The 19,124-nt window shown below is 34.0% G+C and overlaps 3 protein-coding genes across 9 annotated transcripts; 1 reads left to right on the forward strand and 2 right to left on the reverse strand.

The window, feature by feature from the left end:
• LOC114191604 (uncharacterized) lies at positions 1-9,197 on the forward strand. Of its 7 annotated transcripts, none has more exons than XM_028080880.2 (13): positions 2-402; positions 1,241-1,420; positions 2,096-2,216; positions 2,294-2,351; positions 2,477-2,529; positions 2,605-2,660; positions 3,820-3,972; positions 4,124-4,320; positions 4,605-6,028; positions 6,217-7,149; positions 7,739-8,129; positions 8,739-8,801; positions 8,882-9,197. In XM_028080880.2, the coding sequence occupies exons 1-13, from the start codon at positions 344-346 to the stop codon at positions 8,947-8,949; spliced, it is 3,756 nt and encodes a 1,251-aa protein (XP_027936681.1). In that variant the 5' UTR covers positions 2-343; the 3' UTR covers positions 8,950-9,197. The 7 variants fall into 7 exon arrangements, with proteins under 7 accessions (XP_027936679.1, XP_027936680.1, XP_027936681.1 ...); XM_028080881.2 differs by having other exon boundaries at positions 2,294-2,333; XM_028080882.2 differs by lacking the exon at positions 2-402 and adding an exon at positions 1,515-1,583.
• Positions 9,198-11,717: 2,520 nt separating this feature from the next.
• Positions 11,718-14,381, reverse strand: LOC114192245 (putative protein phosphatase 2C-like protein 44). Its single transcript, XM_028081904.2, has 5 exons — positions 14,147-14,381; positions 13,458-13,733; positions 12,683-12,944; positions 12,205-12,338; positions 11,718-12,119 (listed from the first exon to the last, which is right to left on the reverse strand). The coding sequence occupies exons 1-5, from the start codon at positions 14,177-14,179 to the stop codon at positions 11,982-11,984; spliced, it is 843 nt and encodes a 280-aa protein (XP_027937705.1). The 5' UTR covers positions 14,180-14,381; the 3' UTR covers positions 11,718-11,981.
• A 2,840-nt stretch (positions 14,382-17,221) lies between these two features.
• LOC114189991 (large ribosomal subunit protein eL14-like) lies at positions 17,222-19,124 on the reverse strand. The gene is made up of 5 exons (XM_028078725.2): positions 18,985-19,124; positions 18,770-18,871; positions 17,796-17,925; positions 17,601-17,713; positions 17,222-17,431 (listed from the first exon to the last, which is right to left on the reverse strand). The coding sequence occupies exons 1-5, from the start codon at positions 18,985-18,987 to the stop codon at positions 17,381-17,383; spliced, it is 399 nt and encodes a 132-aa protein (XP_027934526.1). The 5' UTR covers positions 18,988-19,124; the 3' UTR covers positions 17,222-17,380.

A 19,124-nucleotide genomic window follows, 5' to 3' on the forward strand; every position in this document is an offset into this window, starting at 1 on the left:
TCAAAGAAGAATGATGGTCCTTCTTCCTTCGATGAGTTGGTATCCTAAGAACAACAACGTTGGATCCTGTCTCAAAGCACTCACCTGTCTTTGGAAGCCATTGAAGCTCGTCTTCTGAACTCGGTTTCTAAGCATTCATTGCAACTTACCCTTTTTTCTCTTTTGGGCCGTGAAGCCTGTTTTTTCAAGCAAAGCTTGCCTTTTTGAGTCACCAAAGTCTAACCCCACTTTGGAACTTTGCTTTTTCCTTTTTGGGTATGTGAGCTTAGCCTCACTTTAGAGTCTCGTGCGTGATCCCCGAGAAAGCAAAACCCAGTTTCTGGTTTGGTTTTGGTCTCTCACAATGAGCTCCTCTACAAGGTTGGATTCAGTTATGTTTCAGCTCACACCGACTAGAACCAGGTAACAATACTGTTACCCCATTCATCAATATACTTTACCATCTTATTGTGTTTTTTTCTTTTACCTTTTTGTGCCATTTCTCACCCACCCTAAATAGGAAACAAGAACTACCGGGAATAAGTTTGTTGGTTTTGTGTTTTTTTTAAGCACTTGGGGTATTTGATAGTCCCAGTAGTGTTACCCCATTCATCAATATTTTTTACCATTTTATTGTTGTAGTTTTATATTTCTCACCCTAAATAGAGAGCAAGAACCAATGAATAAGTTTGTTGGTTGTGTTTTTTCAAGTGTATGGGGTATATGACAATCTTAATACGTTTGTTTATTTTTGTGTTTTCTTTTCTGCACTTGTGATATTTGATAGTCCTAATAAGATGAATTAAAACGCAGATGGCTAGTTGATTACCTTTTTTAGAAGCAATAATAATTTAGAGGACTATACTTAGTTTAACAGTCTCATGGATTCAGTTCAGTTTTACCTTTTTTGATTTCTGCAACTGGAGTGTTGTCTTGCCCTTATTTTTCAAATGTTGTAGCTGATGTCTCTGCAGTTTCTTTTGTTTAAATTGTCATGTGATCAAAATTGCTGTTATGGGTTGACGGGTGGTAGGGGATTAGTGTATGTAGTTTTTGCTAGTGATTTTTTGGTTGATCGAATACATGGTTCATAGAAGATATTTCACGGAAAAGTTTGTGTAAGAGTAGTAGGTCACTAATTGATCTATGCAAATAGTTCATTCAAAACAATGATTGTAAGAATCACTCTTTTGGTAACATGATTGTGGATATCAGTTGCCTGACTTTTTGCTTTGCTTTTTTATCCTCATCTGTAATTCAGATTTGACTTGGTTATAACTGTGAATGGAAAGAAGGAGAAAGTTGCATCAGGGTTGCTCAATCCATTTCTATCCCACTTGAAGTCAGCTCAAGATCAAATAGCAAAGGGTGGTTATTCAATTGTTCTTGTGCCTGGGCTTGACAGTGATGCCTCATGGTTTACCAAGGGAACAATTGAAAGGTGTGGCATGTTATCATAGTATTTTTTTGTTAATTATTCTTATCAATGTATGTTTGAATCTGAGTTGTAACTGATCAGTCTATGCTTATTCAAGGTTATCATTTCTTCCAGTACTCAACTCAACATGGATCTAGTATGCTGTTTTGGAAGTCCTGTTTTTCATGTAATACGTATTCCAAAATTCCATTTATATTTTGTGTTCTTACTCTTTCGAAAGTAGAGGGAAGTACCAGGATGTTGGGTCTTTCGAGAGAGGATGACTGAGAAGATTTAACACCAATGAGACATGAGCTCAACACACACATAAAGAATTGACACCACTCTTAATCCAAAACCTTAAGGTGATGGATTTATGGGTCTTCATCTTTATATGATGCTCAACTTTCTCAATTTTACTCAATGTGGAACTTAGACTCACACTTGGATTCCCAACAATCTCCCCCTTAAGTGTGAGTCCTTTCACATTAGTACTTCTCTCTCGAGCTAAACTATCGAGTACCCCTTTCTTTCTTTTATTGCCTTGTTCCTAACATGGGATTCCTTTGAAAGTTAAACACATAGACTAAATAAATTGTAACTCTAATGAGCTCAAAGTTGTCCTCTTACAAATGATTCTAGGTGACATCTAATTTCACATAGATTTGCATGCTGGACTAATTTCCTCTACTTCTTTAGGTTTGTTCGCTTTGTGAGCACTCCAGAGATATTGGAGCGTGTATATACTTTAGAATCCGAAATTGCACAAATTGAAGAGGCAATTGCAATTCAAGGAAATAATTCTGTAGGGATGAGCTTTGTAAGTAAATATCTAGCAATTTTTATATTCAATGGCAGCAATTAAAGGTCTGTTTAAATTAACTTGTATATCTGTAGGTAGAAGAAAACCAAATAAAACATGCGGAAAGCACTGAAGGTAATTTTGAAAGAACAGGTACATGTATTTTATATGATTATCCTTTGAAACTATAGCTAGTATTCAACAAATTTGGATGTATATAAAGCATTGCTGAAATTTATAATTGTGTGTAACTAAGAAGATCTGTTGGCTTTGCTCAGGCAGGAACACTCAACAGGATACAAATGAGGAAAAAACTATTGTACTTTACAAGGTTAGGAAAGTCTTGAATACCCTAATCTTATATAGATTTATTATTTTCTTATCTGTTTGTGTGGATTTGTACCAGTCTGATACACAGCCACTTGATACAAATGGAGGCACCAAATCAGAAGGAAACTCAAAGTACGTTCTAAACATTACTTTTTTTCTTCTTTCTATGGTCATCCATCAGTAGGAAACTTTAGTTGATGATTGCATCTGATTAATATAAAATGCTTTAAGTGCCTATTACCTGGATATCACTCAAAAGAGATTTGTATTATGGTCGGAGCAGATAGAACAAACTGGTATTGCAGTTTACTTTTAGAAACAATTATGAATCAGATAGAGCTTCTTTTTAGTTTGGACATATTTATTATTCATCACAGAGGATATGGAACCGATAATTCTGAGTAAAGAAGGAAAGGACTTGTAAGGCTCTTATGCCAGTTTCACCATCTCTTTTTTGACCCTTTGAGGATAATCCGTTACCCAGTACCCTCTCCACCAGTTTATTCATAAATAACAATATATGCACATCGTAGTCAGTGAATTTTTTTTTTTAAGAAAATATCGGCTTCTTTTAAATTGTCAGAATGTAGAAGGTTTATTCCATAAATATATGATAAATTAAATTTTTGTAACAGTTGTTTCTACATTGCCATTTTGAATTAAATCTTGCTTATTTTCCTTATTGTACTTGGGATTTGTAACATTTGTTAATGCATGAATTGCAGTTGGAAACAAATGATTTCTTATTGACTAAGTTCTACCCTTGTTTATTTTTCTTGTATTGCCATATAAAACTAACGATTTTCTAGTAGATTATTCTGATAAATTCTATTGTAAAATTTACATCACTACCATTCTCCTAGAGTTATGAATATACTGACTAGGTAATATGCTATATAGAAATCTTCAGGTGATGTCTGATCTTTGTGGATACTATTAGTTCCAACTTCTTCTCTGGCAAACATAAGAAATTTCTCTCTTTTTTTGGGATTGAGCTTCCACACTAACTTTTCCTCTGAGTTTCTTCACAATTCAGCATAAAGACTCCTCCTTGTTGAATTTAATGGGCTAATTTCAAGAGACTATTCTCAACTTATGGTGAATGAAGTGACACTTAGTGAATTTTTGTTATAAAATTAAGCTAACATTGAGACCTGATTATGTGGTGTGCATTATGTATAAGTGGTACTACTTCAAGTGTTGTTCTATCTATTCATTGAACTTTATTACACTGCAAAATTGTTTGCTAACGTCTTTCCTACTGTATTCCCTTTTGTATGTATTGTTTTAGAGTTCAGCTTTTGAAAGTCCTGGAGACACGTAAATCTGTGCTGCAGAAAGAGCAAGGAATGGCATTTGCACGTGCTGCTGCTGCTGGTTTTGACATTGACTACATGCCAGCTTTGATGTCATTTGCCGAATGCTTTGAAGCATCACGCTTGTTGTAAGAATAATTAACTTTCTTAACTATTTTTACTAGTGAGATTTTGGATACTTGGCCAATTGGCTGATAGCACACACACATATATGTCTGTATGTGTATGTGTGTTTGATTTCTGGATGATCTTTCTGATTCTAATTTTGTTGCATTTCAGGGATGGGTGTAGAAATTTTATATCTCTATGGAAAAGAAAGCATGAAAGTGGCCAATGGCTTGAAATTGAAGCTGCCGAAGTCACACCCAATCGTGCTGGCACCTGTGCAATTAATGCTTCTGGCATAGTGATTTCTAATATGGTTACTACATCCCATGCTGAGTTGGACTCAGAAAGTAACGGGAAAACTAATTCAGGTACCTAACATCTTCAGCACACCTTGGACTTCGTATTCATGCACTGTTTTGTCTTAGAGGTCAGGGAAGGGATTACTATTATGGGTTTCTTGAGTGGACTAGTAATAGAACAAATGTGGGATTTTCAATTTGGCTAACTAGGATTTTATTGAATCAAATATGTAGTGCTGACTAACTGCCAACAGTTCTAGATATGAGAAAATTAGTAAAGTTCCTGATTTCTATTTTTTCTCTCCCTAAATGTACTAACATTATTGTTTACAAATTTATTGATGTGTGTTCAGCAGACAGACAACCAACTGCAGGTTACCAAGATAATGTTCAAGGTCATTTTCCAAACAGTGGCTTCTCCTCTTGGCCTGTTCATTCTCCCCCAGGTGCTTTACCAATGTTTCATACTTATCCAGTGCAAGGGATACCCTACTATCAGAGTTATTCTGGCAACAGCCCATTTGTGCAGCCAGTTTCCTCACCTATGGAGGAATCCAGACTAAATGCTAGTCCAAATGTGGGACATAGAAGGCATTCCATGGATAATGGACAGTATACTGAATCTGAAACTCCGGATGAAATGGCTATGGAAAGGGAGGGTTCACTGACTGGAGAACGACGAAAGAAGGCTGGGCGATCAGGCAGACACAGATCTGGTATGGTGGTCATTCGGAACATCAACTACATAACAAAGACAGAACGATCTTCTGGAAGTGGATCATGTTCAGATTATTCTTCTGAAACTGATGAAGATAAAGAGGTTCAGGAATCTGTTAAGACATCAAAAAGAAGAGGGTCCAGTGACAAATCCTTCAAAAGGCTGAATTTATCTGATAAGGAAGTAACAGACTCTGGGAAAGATGCTGATGGAGGACAGTGGCTAGCATTCCAAAATTGTTTACTGCGAGGCGTAGATGAAGATAGGCATGCCGTTGACCAAGACAAGTTTGATGAAGTGAGAAGAAGAAAACGTATTGCAGGGAATGATCCTATAGATTTTACTGAGCGGAATATGCATGAAGTTCAAGCTGGTGAAGCCTTAGCCATGCAGAGAATTAGTAATGGATTGACCCATATGCCTAGGTCATCATCTAATGATGGTTTCTTGTTATCAAGAAGCTCGGGACAGTCGGTTAATGGTAGGTCCGTGGATGCTATGCAGTCTTTAGAAATAGATGGAAGGATTGGTTATAGAAGGGGGGCAAATGATGATTTTGTTAATGGACTAGGTTATTCAAGCAATAAATTGGAAAGGAAGTTATTTCATGATATGAACGATGACTCCTATGTAGTGAGAGTCAATGATTCAGGAAATCTAGAGAGAAATGCTATTGATATGGACTCAGAGTTCCCAAAGGTACACAAGAAGGAAGAGAATAATTCCAATTATCAACCAGATGAATTGAGTTTGATGCCTGAACGACGAGTAGAAAAGGGGTCAAGGGATTATGATCGTGCCTTAGACTATGAAATGCAGGCTCAGATAGGTGGTGGTGCTTTGCAAGATAAAAAGAACAAAGGTCTGAAACCAAGATCCAAGATGATGGACAAAGATCCGAAATCAAAACCTACTCCAAATAGTTCTGATCTAAAAAAGACTATTGGGCCAGTAAGGAGAGGAAAGACTAATAAACCGAGTCCATTGGATGAAGCACGAGCACGTGCTGAAAGACTACGAAACTACAAAGCTGATCTCCAGAAAATGAAGAAAGAGAAGGTAATCTATATACCCCTAACTACTAAAACTACCGTTTCATGTTTGTATTGCACATGTTTAACATACAATTGAAGTACATTGCTTTAGTATGTTTAAATTTAGATTAGTGAGAGATTCATGTTTTCCAGGTTGTTCATCAGCTTCTCAAATCTATTTATTTCTTCTTTCTTATTTATGATAATAACCAGGAAGAGGAAGAGGTAAGACGCCTCAATGCTTTAAAGATGGAGAGGCAAAGGAGAATTGCTGCCAAGAGTAATTCAATGGCTACCAAGTCATCCACGCCACCACAGCAAACAAAGAAACAGATTCCTGCGAAGCTTTCACCTAGTTCTTATAAAGGCTCTAAATTTAGTGATTCAGAGCCATGTTCATCCTCACCCTTCCAAAGATTTCCAATCAGAACAGCTTCTGTTGGATCCAATGATTCTTCCAAAGCCCCCAAAACCGGCAGATTGAATACAAACAAGTTAAGTCGATCAGCGCCTTCTCTGCCTGAATCCAAGCGAGAGAAGGGTGATGGTACCACTGATACTAAGGCGTCAATGGCTAGAATTAGAAGATTGTCAGAACCTAAAACGAGTACAATTCGTCATACTTCGTCAATATCTGTCAAACCAAGAGGTGCTAGGACAAGTTCAATTACTAAAGCAACTAATGAGACTGATATCAGAAAGATTTCAGCTATTGTGAATCATGATAAAAGCAAGACTACAACTCTCCCTGAACTAAGAATGGGAACATCTAAAGCAAGTGACATTGTCCAAACTGGATCGTCAGTTAAAGAGAGGACACAGAAACTGAATATTAACAACTCTTTGAATTTAGAAGGCACCTTGCTGAAGAAAAATGAATTTGAAATCTCACCTTTCGACGATGAAGATGACAATCCTATTATTGAGAAGACCGTTGTAATGCTCGAACGTGAAAAACCTTGTGCTCCCAATAGTAATGATGGCAAGGCAAAATCAAAAACAAGGATACTGAAGGGTCAGTATGAGACTGATAGAGTAATGGTGAAAACTGAAACAGTGCCAAGTTATGTTGCTCTTCAAACATCAGTTTCGGTAGATACAGAAGCCTCAGACAAAAAATCACATGTGAAACCTGGATCATCCAAGGTGTGTTTTCATAAATTTAATAATAGTTAACTGTTGTAATCAGTATGCATGAAAGAAAATAAATGTGAACATGATGATGTAAAGTAGGCAATACATGCCTGCACTCTCCAAGTATAAATTGTAGGAAACATATTAGCCTGCAGTTTCAAGCCTCACACATGATAACATGCTACTGGAAGGCTAAGTTGATTGCATTACTGTTAATTTATCTCAAAGATCATACTCTGCCAGACAGACAGAACATTCATAAATGGCGAAGTGCTAACATGTATGACCTACTTACATCCTAATTGTTAATTGTGAATAGTAACAACATAACAAGCAGGTACAAAGTTGAGAATTTTGCTTTTCCTTAAATTCTTACATATGATTTTCAGATATTCTGTAGGGGAAGATAAGTCTATGTTCAATTATCATGCTGGTATTTGATAATTAATTTGAGGAGTGATGTGTTATTTTAGGCATGTAACTGTAAGGTCAAGGAAATTCTAGTTTGACCTGTTGCTTACATGTCTGTGCACTAGATGTTTATCTGAATTCTCCATGCATGAAAGATCTTCTTATACAATGTATTTTCTTCCAAAATCAGGTTACATTGAATGATATGGAGAAAGAGCCTACAAAATCGTCTAGCATTCATATTACAGATAAAACATATCATTCCCCTCATGTTCGAGTTTCTTCTTTAGAAGATTGTAGTACACAAAGCTCTGAGTACGGTAAAGCACCTTCTGCAAGCTTTGACAGTGCATCAATTGGTACGGAGACTTTTAGATCACGAGTGTCTGATTCCAGAAATTCAACTCTTGAAAAGATTCCGGAGGTGATTGAGAAGCCTCAGGTAAAGGAATCATCTAAGGGGTTGAAACGGCTGTTAAAATTTGGAAGAAAGAACCATGACTCGCCACCTGCTGCTGGTCGCAACAGTATTGATGACTCTGAAGCAAATGAGATTGGAAAGAATGGTTCCCCCAATGAAGGTAGCATGATTCAAACAGAAACCAGCATATTACTATAGTATATTTTACGAAGTACATTTCTACAGCACTTTATTGATACCATGATCCACACAACACACAACACTCAAAACCTTGAGTTCCTGTAAGTTTGTTGAAACTTAAAATCTAAAATTATCAAACACAACTTTAATGTGTCTTTTAAGAACTAAACTGTGAAGTTGAAAGCTGACAGCACCTAAATGAGTTTAGGAACCTCCCTCCCACAAAACTCAACACAGACACACTCTCCTATCTGCTCACTAAACATTCAAAGATGAGTTGCTTTCTCAATAATTACATAATGACCCATTTTAGCTGTTGTGTTCAATTTTTAAGAACTTGCATATGAAGCATCATTTAATTGTTCTCATCAGTTCCATTGTTCTTGAAATCGCTGAAACAAATGAAAATATATTAACCCAAGATAAAAAGGAAAACACAACAGTTCCCAAACTGTTTTCTTTTATTTTCTTTAACCAGCTTATGTTATTTTTTTCTCCTTGTGATGCTTGCCTTGTAAATATGAGTGCCATGTGACAATTTGAAAGATGACTAATATACATCATATTGGTATTTTCTATGCTGTCGTAGTTCATACACTGAGGAATTTGATCTCTCGAGATGAAACTCCCCAAAGTGCAACTCCTCAAAAGTGTAAGTGACTTTGAAAGAACTCTTGCTTCATCTTATCTAGATTCAAATTAATATTTGATGAACACATCATTCTTATGCAGCTTCTCGCTCTTTCTCCTTGTTATCACCCTTTCGAAGCAACAAAGGAAAAAAGATAATGATGTCTTGACAGAATTTATGCTGTTACTTGCGGTTGTGGCAGTGACCATTTACTTGATTCTTTCCATTTTTATCTTTTTTTTTTTGTTTTATATTTTTCTTAGCTGAGATTATTTTGCTGTTGGAGTGTGTCTGTTAACCAAAAGCAATTTTAGGCCCTCCTTTTGACACAGTTCTTGAGTTTCAAAACCTCGACAAATTATTTGGAAATCTAAATGGGGAAATTGATTCTGAATCCTTAAGGATCTTGGTTCAGCATGTGGTGATGTAAATTATGTCCCTATTTATTTTTGACAACAGGAAATATCAGTTATTTTATTTTTCCATGAAAAACAAACATCTCAATGTAAATTTATTGGTGGCATTAATTTTGAGATACATTTCTGTACTGTATGCCCCATCGGACCATCGAACAAGGCTGGGAGGGCTCGCATATAAAACATATCCACCGGTCGAACGGCCTCACGGATGAACTGTATAGGACCATCGGTCAATCGGTCTCACAAATGAACCACGTATTATAACGTAAGGGACCATCGGTCGATCGGTCTCGCAAACGAACTACGTATTATAACGTAAGGGACCATCGGTCGATCGGTCTCGCAAACGAACCACATATTATAACGTAAGGGACCATCGGTCGATCGGTCTCGCAAACGAACCTCATATTATATCGTAAGGATCCATCGGTCAATCGGCCTCACAAATGAACCACATATTATATCGTAAGGAACCATCGGTCAATCGGTCTCACAAATGAACCATGTATTATATCGTAAGGGACTATTGGTCGATCGACCTATATATTAATTACACATTACTCCACAAAGGACCATCGGTCGTTCGGTCCCACACGAACAGCGCCTTAACTTATAAAGAACAATCGTTTGATCAGCCACCAGGTCGATCGGTCGATCAGTCTCCTAAGTGATTCGCGTAGCGCTTTATATATGACCATCGGTCGATCAGTTATAAAGATGAATTATTCACTTGTTAAAATCAGAAGATAACCAGCTTAGTCAAGCGACCATCGGTTGAACGGCCAAATGACACCAGTCAATTGGATTAATTAACGTTAAACAAGTCAGTAATCTTGATTAGAGGATCATTGGGCCGTGATTAAGGAATCCTAATCACAGGCCCACACCGGAAATTATAAATAGGGCCCAAAGGTAGGTTGGTGAGGATCTTAAATTCGCATTTATTACGACAATTACACTTATACACCGATCGGTTCATCATCTTACTTAAGCATCGGAACCTTTTAGACAGGTACCCGATCGTCTGTTCGACCGATCGAGCGAGGAAGCGGATTTCTTGGAGAGGAAGTTATTGCAGTTGTGAGAAGAGGAAATTTCAAGAAGAGGAGTAAGATCGGAGAGGTTCTTAGTAGGCTCTTGGTCCCTATACCCGAAACAATTTCATTTACTCAATTAATTTTATTCAACTATAAAATAAATGGGTCTTGACTCTTTTGCAATCTTGATGATCGTGACATTATTAATTATATAGAATGTAATTACATTTTCATGAACATGATATTTAGGACTGCTTCTCTTATGGAAACTATGAAGTACCATGGTTTAGTTAAGATATAATTTGAAAACATTTTTCAAAATTTAAATTATATAAGAAAATAATAGAAGTGGGAGTGAGGGTTAATACTTGGACTATGTTGATAATTTGAAATATACCATGGGAATGAAAGTCAAGCAAAGTAGTATTGTGAAAATAATTTATATGTATTATAGTATATTCCAATTAAATTATTTAATTACTTTCAAAGGCCTATCAACAAATTCCATCAAGTAATTAGTTAACGAAATAACAACAATATTAAATAAAAGGCACACAATTTGGTCAATATTAAAGAAGGGACATTAAATGTTTGCTTTAAGTTGTAGTGGTCTTATGCTATATGTGGGGTTGGTGGTAGATGTTGTAACTTGGCATCCTTTGATTGTGAACAATAAGCAATCTAGTAGCATATTAAACTTCAATTCAACTCGTAACATAATAAACAATCTATGTAACACAATGCACAAAGAACGAGGTTTTGTCACCTAGATAAACATAGGAGAACTCAAAACATGTGTCAAGTTAATAAATTTTGCCTAACAAAAACTATAAAAAAAGAAAATGGTTAATTGACACCATTTGACGATCATTTGATAACTTGTATCAACGAAAAAATAATCTTAAAGTTAACTTTTATATTTTTAGAAGAAAGAGAAAGTAAATAATTGTGAGAAGTAATGTCAAATGATAATAAAAAAAAGAATGATGTCAAAATATCAATGTACATACAAAAATTATGTTAGACATTCCTTAGGTTTGATGGTAATGTAAGAAATTTTCCTAATTTTTAGTGTTTACAATAGTCTTCTTTAAAATAATCTATAGTTCAATATTTGTGAAACAATAAAGGAATTAATACGATGAACAATTAAATATGTGTTTAATGTTTTTAAATATTTGAAGGATTAATTTAGGGGTAAAATAAAAGTACGAAGAAAAAAAAAATTAAGGAAACTTAATACCATGTTAATGTAGTTTGTTGATTAGTATGAGAAATGAGAATTGTAAATATAAATCATGAATTAATTAATTCATATTTAGATCATCAAAATGGAGAAAAAAAAACGTAACTTTGAAGTGGTACCCAAGAAGCAATTTTTGTGATATTATAATCTATTAATGGTTGTATGATTCATATTTTTTGTGAAAACTTAAAAGTCATATTGAACGAGACTCGTACAATAGCAATGTAAACCAAGCTAGCTCAGAGAAAAAAAAATATCAGTGATAGAAAAAGAAATGAACAACCTTTGTGAACATTAGTGCAAATCACTTAGGAATTACAGAAAAAAAAAAAAAAAACTTAATTTTGTCATCACCATGTTGGTCATTACTAGGTGTTTGAACTCATCAAGTTCTGTATCCAAATCTTGAAGTCTGATAAGTGAGTTTGTTGGCTACAACTGCTGCAACTAGGAAACACCAATTATGGTGGCAAGATTCAACAAAGCTGAAGGTGAAGAATCAGTCAAAGCGAATGACTAAGCATGAAATTTTGCTTCTGCTCATTCTGATCAAAGCTTCCTTTGCCAAGCACTCAGCTGCTTCTTGTGGATCCTCTATGTGTCTTATCAGATTCACAGCCTCTTGGTTCTTCATCACCTGCTAACATATATTCAGATTCATGATCCACTGTTTTCTCATGAACAAGTATTAAAAGTTACTTAGTATTCTGGGACTTAGTTACCTCCCATATACCATTGCTTGCTAGGATCAAAAATTCAGTATCAGAATCGATTCTATCACCTCCCACCACAAGTTCTGACCCTTTAGAATGCTTTGTATCTGTTGTGTTGCCTGATTCACAAGCTATCATGCGTACTTTTTGTGCACATGCATAGCATTCATTATGAGATGTGTGAACAAAAACAAATGGATGAAAAACAGAAACAAAAAATGAGATGTAAGATCTTTAACATTCCTCTTGATGCCTACACATATGTATCTTGACAGTGAGAATAGATATTAATAAATGAATGATTCGATAGTGCTCTTATAACGCGTAAGTCCAACCGAGAATAAATTTTACTAGGATAGATTTTGGATGACTCAAATACCATCTACAAAACCGGTTTGAAAGGTGATGTTTTTATATGTAAGTTAATTTGTCTTATCTCTGGTTAATGTTTAAGTAATAATGAAAAAAAGATGAGAGTGATTGATACCTGAAAAGAGTCTGCTATACCAATTTCTCTTGGCTGAAGGACTGTATCTGCCAGTTGTCTGATAAGCGACACCATTTCTGCACAAAACAGTTCTGTAATCTCCCATGTTGGCTATCACAAGCTTTTCTCCATTTATCACCATCACTGATGTTGAACCTATTCTGCATATCTCCTCCTCTGGCTTCAGTGCCTCTCTGATCTTTGTTCTCACACCTAGGTAAGCTCTCTTCAGTGTTTCTTTGCCTTTTCTCCTCATATGACACTAACATGTAATTGAAACATCAGAAAAACAGAAGAGGCCAGAAATATAGATGAAAATAGGGAATTTGTGGAATCTTTTTAGAACAATCCTTGGTTGCAGAAACATCTCCTCATATTACTATCAGTTTTTTTCCACACATTTTACTGGTTGCAGAAATTTCTCAGGGAGTGATGACATGGTTTTACCTTTTCTGGTGATATGCTATCATCAATCCTTTAATAGGTAGAATGTACGAAAACTGTAAATTTTGACAGTAAAATGTATGAAAAAAATTTGATGGAAAAAATGTGACAACTTTAATGCACTTTTGACCATGATGAAATTTCAATTTTGTTAGAAGAAGAACAGTAAAACATTCATAGCAGTGTATTAAAGTTTTGTTCTTTACCTCTCTGACAATGAATATACCAAGGGTGGTGAATATATGGCTATTGATGAGCATTATTATTATTATGGTTCAGCAAAAAGTACAGAGTATAGCTGAGAGAAGTTAACATAACATTGATTTGTCACCTCTTTGAGCTTCTTGCCAAAGAAATGGGATTGCACATACTTGGTAACTCCATCTCCAACTACAGCATCAAAGATTCCAAAATACCACAGTTCTGTGTGATCCATCTGCTCCCTCTGTATCACAACTGAATCAAACTCTGAGTCATCAGAACCACCTTTGATCACATGATGCTCCACCACATGATGTCCATGTGATATTGGAATCATCCATGAAGGCTTGTTTCCTCTCCATTTGTTTCTCCTTCTTCCAAAGAAAAAACGTTTCAACCTGAATGCCTGCTCAAGTCAATGGAAACATTGCTTATTCATATAACTTACTATTCATTATTTTTTTTGTTCTCAAAAGAGGATGATTTCCCTGGAAGTCATTCATCTTTATACTACTCGCGTTCAAACATACTTAACTGCGTAGTTCTTATGAAATCTGATGCATTAGTGCTATCAGTTACTATTCATTCATTGAACAAGCATTTACCAGAGATACTTTTGATTGTGTTTCTTCAATCAAGTTTAGAGCTTCATCTCACTTATTTGCAAAGATTCATTAAATATAAAAAAGGAATTAACACTGCTGAAACCCCAATTCTGATTTAATAACAGCATGATGAAAACAAACATGAACAACTATTATTTGTGATGAACTTCAAAGAACCTGAATGGAACAGTGAAATAGGGACATACATACATACCTTAAGCTTGATATGGAAGTCTCTTATTCCCATATTTCTTTCTATAACGACTTGATCAGATACTGTGAAATCAATATTTTCAGATGGAAAAAAAGATGTCCCAATTTATTCTTTTGGCTCTGTGGTTGCATATTCAATAGAGGTGTTGTGTCAGGTAGAAGTAGCTGCTCTATTGAAAAAATTAATTGGTTTTGATTATCTGTTAGGAGAAACCTTTGAATATGAAATAACAATCTGTTCTACTTTCTGAAGTTTTAAACCAGAACAAAAAACAAGGGCTTCAATAAGACAAAAAAAACCAGCTGAAAATATTGCCTTTGCTCCTTAATATTAGCTTAAAAGAACTCATTTAAAAGTGTAACAAATTTAAATCATCAGTGAATAAATCAATGCTTTCTTTCACTTATACATTTATTCATTTTAGAAGAATGAAAATCTTTATATAAAATGACCTGCTGTGAACAAACAAAAATGATAAACGATGGTATTACTATTCAACTTTAAAATTTTATGATTTATACACTTTGTTTCCTTTATTTGCTGAAACAAAAATTAGCATCTGACAACCTTAACACAAGTAAAAAAGTTCATCTATCAGTAATTTATTGCATACTAAGAAGTAGTACTAGTTTGATGCTTTTACTTTTTTTTTCATTAATTCATTAATTCATTGATGCTTTTACTTAGATGCAACCATTCAACATTCATTGTGATGTGCTCTCCTTACCTCAACTTTCAATGCACAATGCAACTGATTCTCATAATTATCTTGATTTTACCCATGCACAAGTTTGAAATTCAAATTGTGTCAAAGTTTTGAGATAATTCTTACTTTTCACTTTTACTTATCCAAATAAACCAATACCTATATGAAAAATTTAAGTGATCATTAAATGACAATTTTTTATGAGTTTGTAAGAACAAGAAAATTATAGATATCTTGTATTTTAAGAAATGTTTTTAGTATAAGTTGTTTTAAGATTATAAACTTGGTTTTAACTTTAGGTATACATTTGAGATAAAAGTTAAATTAAAAAAAAAAACTTTTTATGATATTAAAAACTTAAAAATTATTTTTAACACTTTTTTCTCCTTCATCTCTATGCATATACATTTCTTTTTTATGTAAAAGCTGATTTTTGTATTGTCTCCAGAAAATATAATTATTTAAAATATTTTCTTTCAAAACTTATCAAAACAAAACAATTGAGTCTAATTTTAAATTCTAGTTTGAATAATTTCATTTTTTTTTAAGTTATCCTCAACATCATGTAGTTTCTTTGTCTTGCATTTTTTCAGGATTTAGATATAACTTAAAAGCAAAAATGCTAACCATTTTTTAAGTATAGGTAAAAAAAAATTATCATTATGATTTCTAGTATATTTTTCTTTTAACCTTTCAACCATTGTCCTAAACAAGACTCTGAAAAGGAGACAATTGGGTTGAATTAATTAAAAGTTTCCACCAAATTTATGCATTTTATTACTTATAAAATTGAGTTGAGAGAGAGACGTATATTTAATTTAATTTTTTCTGGTTGCATGTCTGGTGCCATGATTCTTGCCAAAGTTAACAACTTAACAGAGCTTACATCCATACAAATATAGAAAAAAAAAAGAAATGAAAGGATAAAACAGAAATAAATATTAATTATGAAAACAGTGGTGTTGAATCAGAGTGTTAGAAATTAGAATGACGTGGTACATCAATATTCATGTTTTTTCAGAAACTTACAACAATATACTTTAATATCTACCTATGCATACTTGAATACCAGTTATGTACCATTTTTCAATTATTATTTTAGGTGCAACCATTTCATTCATTTCTTTTTTTTTTCGAGTTAATTACTTAGTTGATCCCCACAAATGCAACCTCACATACTTATAGAGTTATTTTTAAGAATTATTTTACTACTGTTAATAATTTTTCACTCAGACAAAAGTGATTCATGCAATAATGACTCGAAAAAGATTAGTTGAAAATTGAAAAAGAAAAATCAATATTTGTTAAAAATAATTGTCAAACTTATGTAAGTCGGCACAAGTTTAATCGAAAGTCTTATGTAAAGATATTTATAGTTTTGATGGGAAGAAATAATATTATATTTTAGTTATCTAATAAAATGATTTCTGTAACTTGACGTAGCCCAAGTTGGAGTATAAATTAAAACGTTCATAACTATTTTCTATTATTTGTGTACAAGGCCTAGTTGGTTTTATAAAAATATTTAAGAACTTTTTTTTTTAGTTTAGAATAAACCAGCATAATCTTATGGTGTTATCGTTTCTCATCAGACGATTTATGCTGAAGAGTTTAATGCTTATACGAAAAAGTCTAAATACTCAATTCAATCTCTTTATAAAATCAATATATCTTAAAAGAAATATCTTAAGTATAATATGAAGAAAGTTATAAAAACACAAACAAATTCTGACACGAGAAAGACCAAAAAAACTTGGAGTAACATAAAATTCTTTTCAATCGGAGCGCAGTTGCTTTTTGATATCAGTTCAGTTTATCACATTCAAATCATATAACAATTACTATATATGTTCAAAGAATTATTAATTAATAATGTAAATTGACACATAACATTAAAATGTATTATTGTTAAAGAATTAAGTAATGAAATTAAACTTTTAAAAAACATTTCTTGTAAAAAACAAAAATGAGAAGTAAGGCGTTTGAAATATAAACCAATCTCCACTTTTTTGCAAAAAACATTATTCTACTTTGATGGTTGGTAAGATTAAATATTAAAAAATTGATACATTTTGGTAAAAAATATAATTCTGAATCAATCAAGCTTAATTTTTACTAAGCTCATTATAGGTGTATCACAATCATGAATATCTAATTACCAAGGAAAACAGAGACATGAAAATTTAAAACGATACAGAAGATAAAAAAAAAATCCAATCACATGAAAATCCTAACAAGAAAAATAAAAAGCAATTCTTGCTCATATTTGCATTGTAGCCAAAAGATTTTTTAATCAATTGTCAGAAAACCAATAATCAAAGTGCAAACAAAAGGCCAAAAGAGGCAAACCAAATATTGTAACAATGAGATTGGGAGAACTGGCATCAATCCACTAGTAACACAAGATCTCAAAATAAACATTTCTAGGAAATCTGTCAATGATACATAATAAAAACTCATGTAACAAAAGTAAACTAATCGAAAGAAATTCATAACAAAATTTGGAAATTGCACATGAAATTAGAGGCCTAAGCAGTCTTTTTCAGCTTAGCAAGCTCTTGCCTAACAACTCCTGCCCTCTGCACAAATTGAAAAAAAAAGAACAAATTTTAAATTAACCACCATCATATGTCAACAAACTAGAACAGGCCCTTGGTTTTTCTTAAACATAAAAACCAATTCACAAACTATTAAAGGAGCAATACCAAAATCAAAACAGTGAGAATAGGCATGTTTAGTGAAACTAACCTTGATCTTTGCCAACATAATCTTAAACCTGTCAAAGTCATTGAGGGATGCTCTTCTCTTCTGCACAATCAGTTTTCTGCCCCATGAACTTTTCTCCCACCTGTTCTTAACATCTGTTAAGCAAAGAAGCAAACTCATCAACAAAAGGAATGCTTTCAATGTGATAAAAATTTGTCCTAAAAAATGTGTACCAACCAGCAGCCTCCATGGCTTGAATGAGATCCTTCTTCTTTGGGACCCTCTTGATATCAATCTTAATGTCAGTGAGTGACAGCCTCTTGAAGTTCACTTGGGACCTCACCATATCGGGAGCGTCCACAAGAGCCTATCAAAAAATGATGATAGAAAATTATGCTAATGTTTCAAAATCAAATACCTAAAAGCTGAAGATAGCACATCAAACTTATAAAAACTTTGTACAACTCTAAATCTTAATGAAATTTGATTCTATTGCATGCCAAATTGATAAAAAGAATTCAAAAAAGAGCACATTTTTTCATTTAGTTGACGCTACTCAAACACAAACATACAAAGCCTATATGATACAACTAAAACTGACACATTAAAGTTATCAGCAGGATTGGCTGTTCTAACTCCTCTTAAAAGGACTTTGATATTATATATTATATATTATCACAAAACCAAATCGATACAAAGAGTCAAAACTTAGTTGATGCTACAAAAATACAATACACAACAAAGCCTTTAGTGCTATAACCCAGTTTAAATACCATTAAGAAAAAATAGGCTTAACAAAAACTATAGAAATAAAACAATAAAGAATAAATCATACATCAAACAAACAGGGTAAACGACTCTAACTAACTCCTTCACCGGATTTTGGCATTATCGCATACCAAATTGATACCAAGACCCTAAATTCAGTTTAAGCTCTAAAGTACAAATAGCGAAAGCCTTGAGACCCAATTAACATAAAACTAAGCAGAACCAACAGCCACAACAGAACCAAAAACATAAAACCATGGATCAGAACAAATATTCCAGCAACGAAATTCATGCCGAAATTTACCAACACCAAGATCAAAGAATGGGATTTCTTTTACCCCAAACGTCACAAGAAACCAAAACAAACACTAGGGCACGCACTCCATGAATCTAATTCAACTAAAAAACACCAAATCAAAGAAAGAAAAACAAAATGGACATACTCTGTTCTGGTCAATGACGTCGACAATGACCACTAGCCTCCCATACTCTTTGCCGTAGTTGATCTGAGCAACCCTTCCAATCTCAACGTACCTCTTGAAAGGCTGCAACAAAGATCAGAAAAAAAAAAACATTCTTTCATTAAAACCAGAAAATCCAGATGCAGAAACACGCAAGGTAGATAGAAAGTGTTAAAGGGTAGGTCAATGGAACTCACCATTTTCGGCTACGAGGATTCTGTGACTGCCGAAGTGATGAGAGGAGAAGCGAAGGTTTGAAGTTAGGGTTTTGTTGAAATAGCAATTATAAAGAAAGGAGCGTGTGTTGTGACGAGGATACGAATGGGCCAAAACCCAC

This window comes from Vigna unguiculata, chromosome 7 (assembly GCF_037176805.1).
Source record: "Vigna unguiculata cultivar grain cowpea cultivar isolate G323 ecotype 2 chromosome 7, ASM3717680v1, whole genome shotgun sequence".
In the NCBI taxonomy this organism is placed as follows: Eukaryota; Viridiplantae; Streptophyta; class Magnoliopsida; order Fabales; family Fabaceae; genus Vigna; species Vigna unguiculata.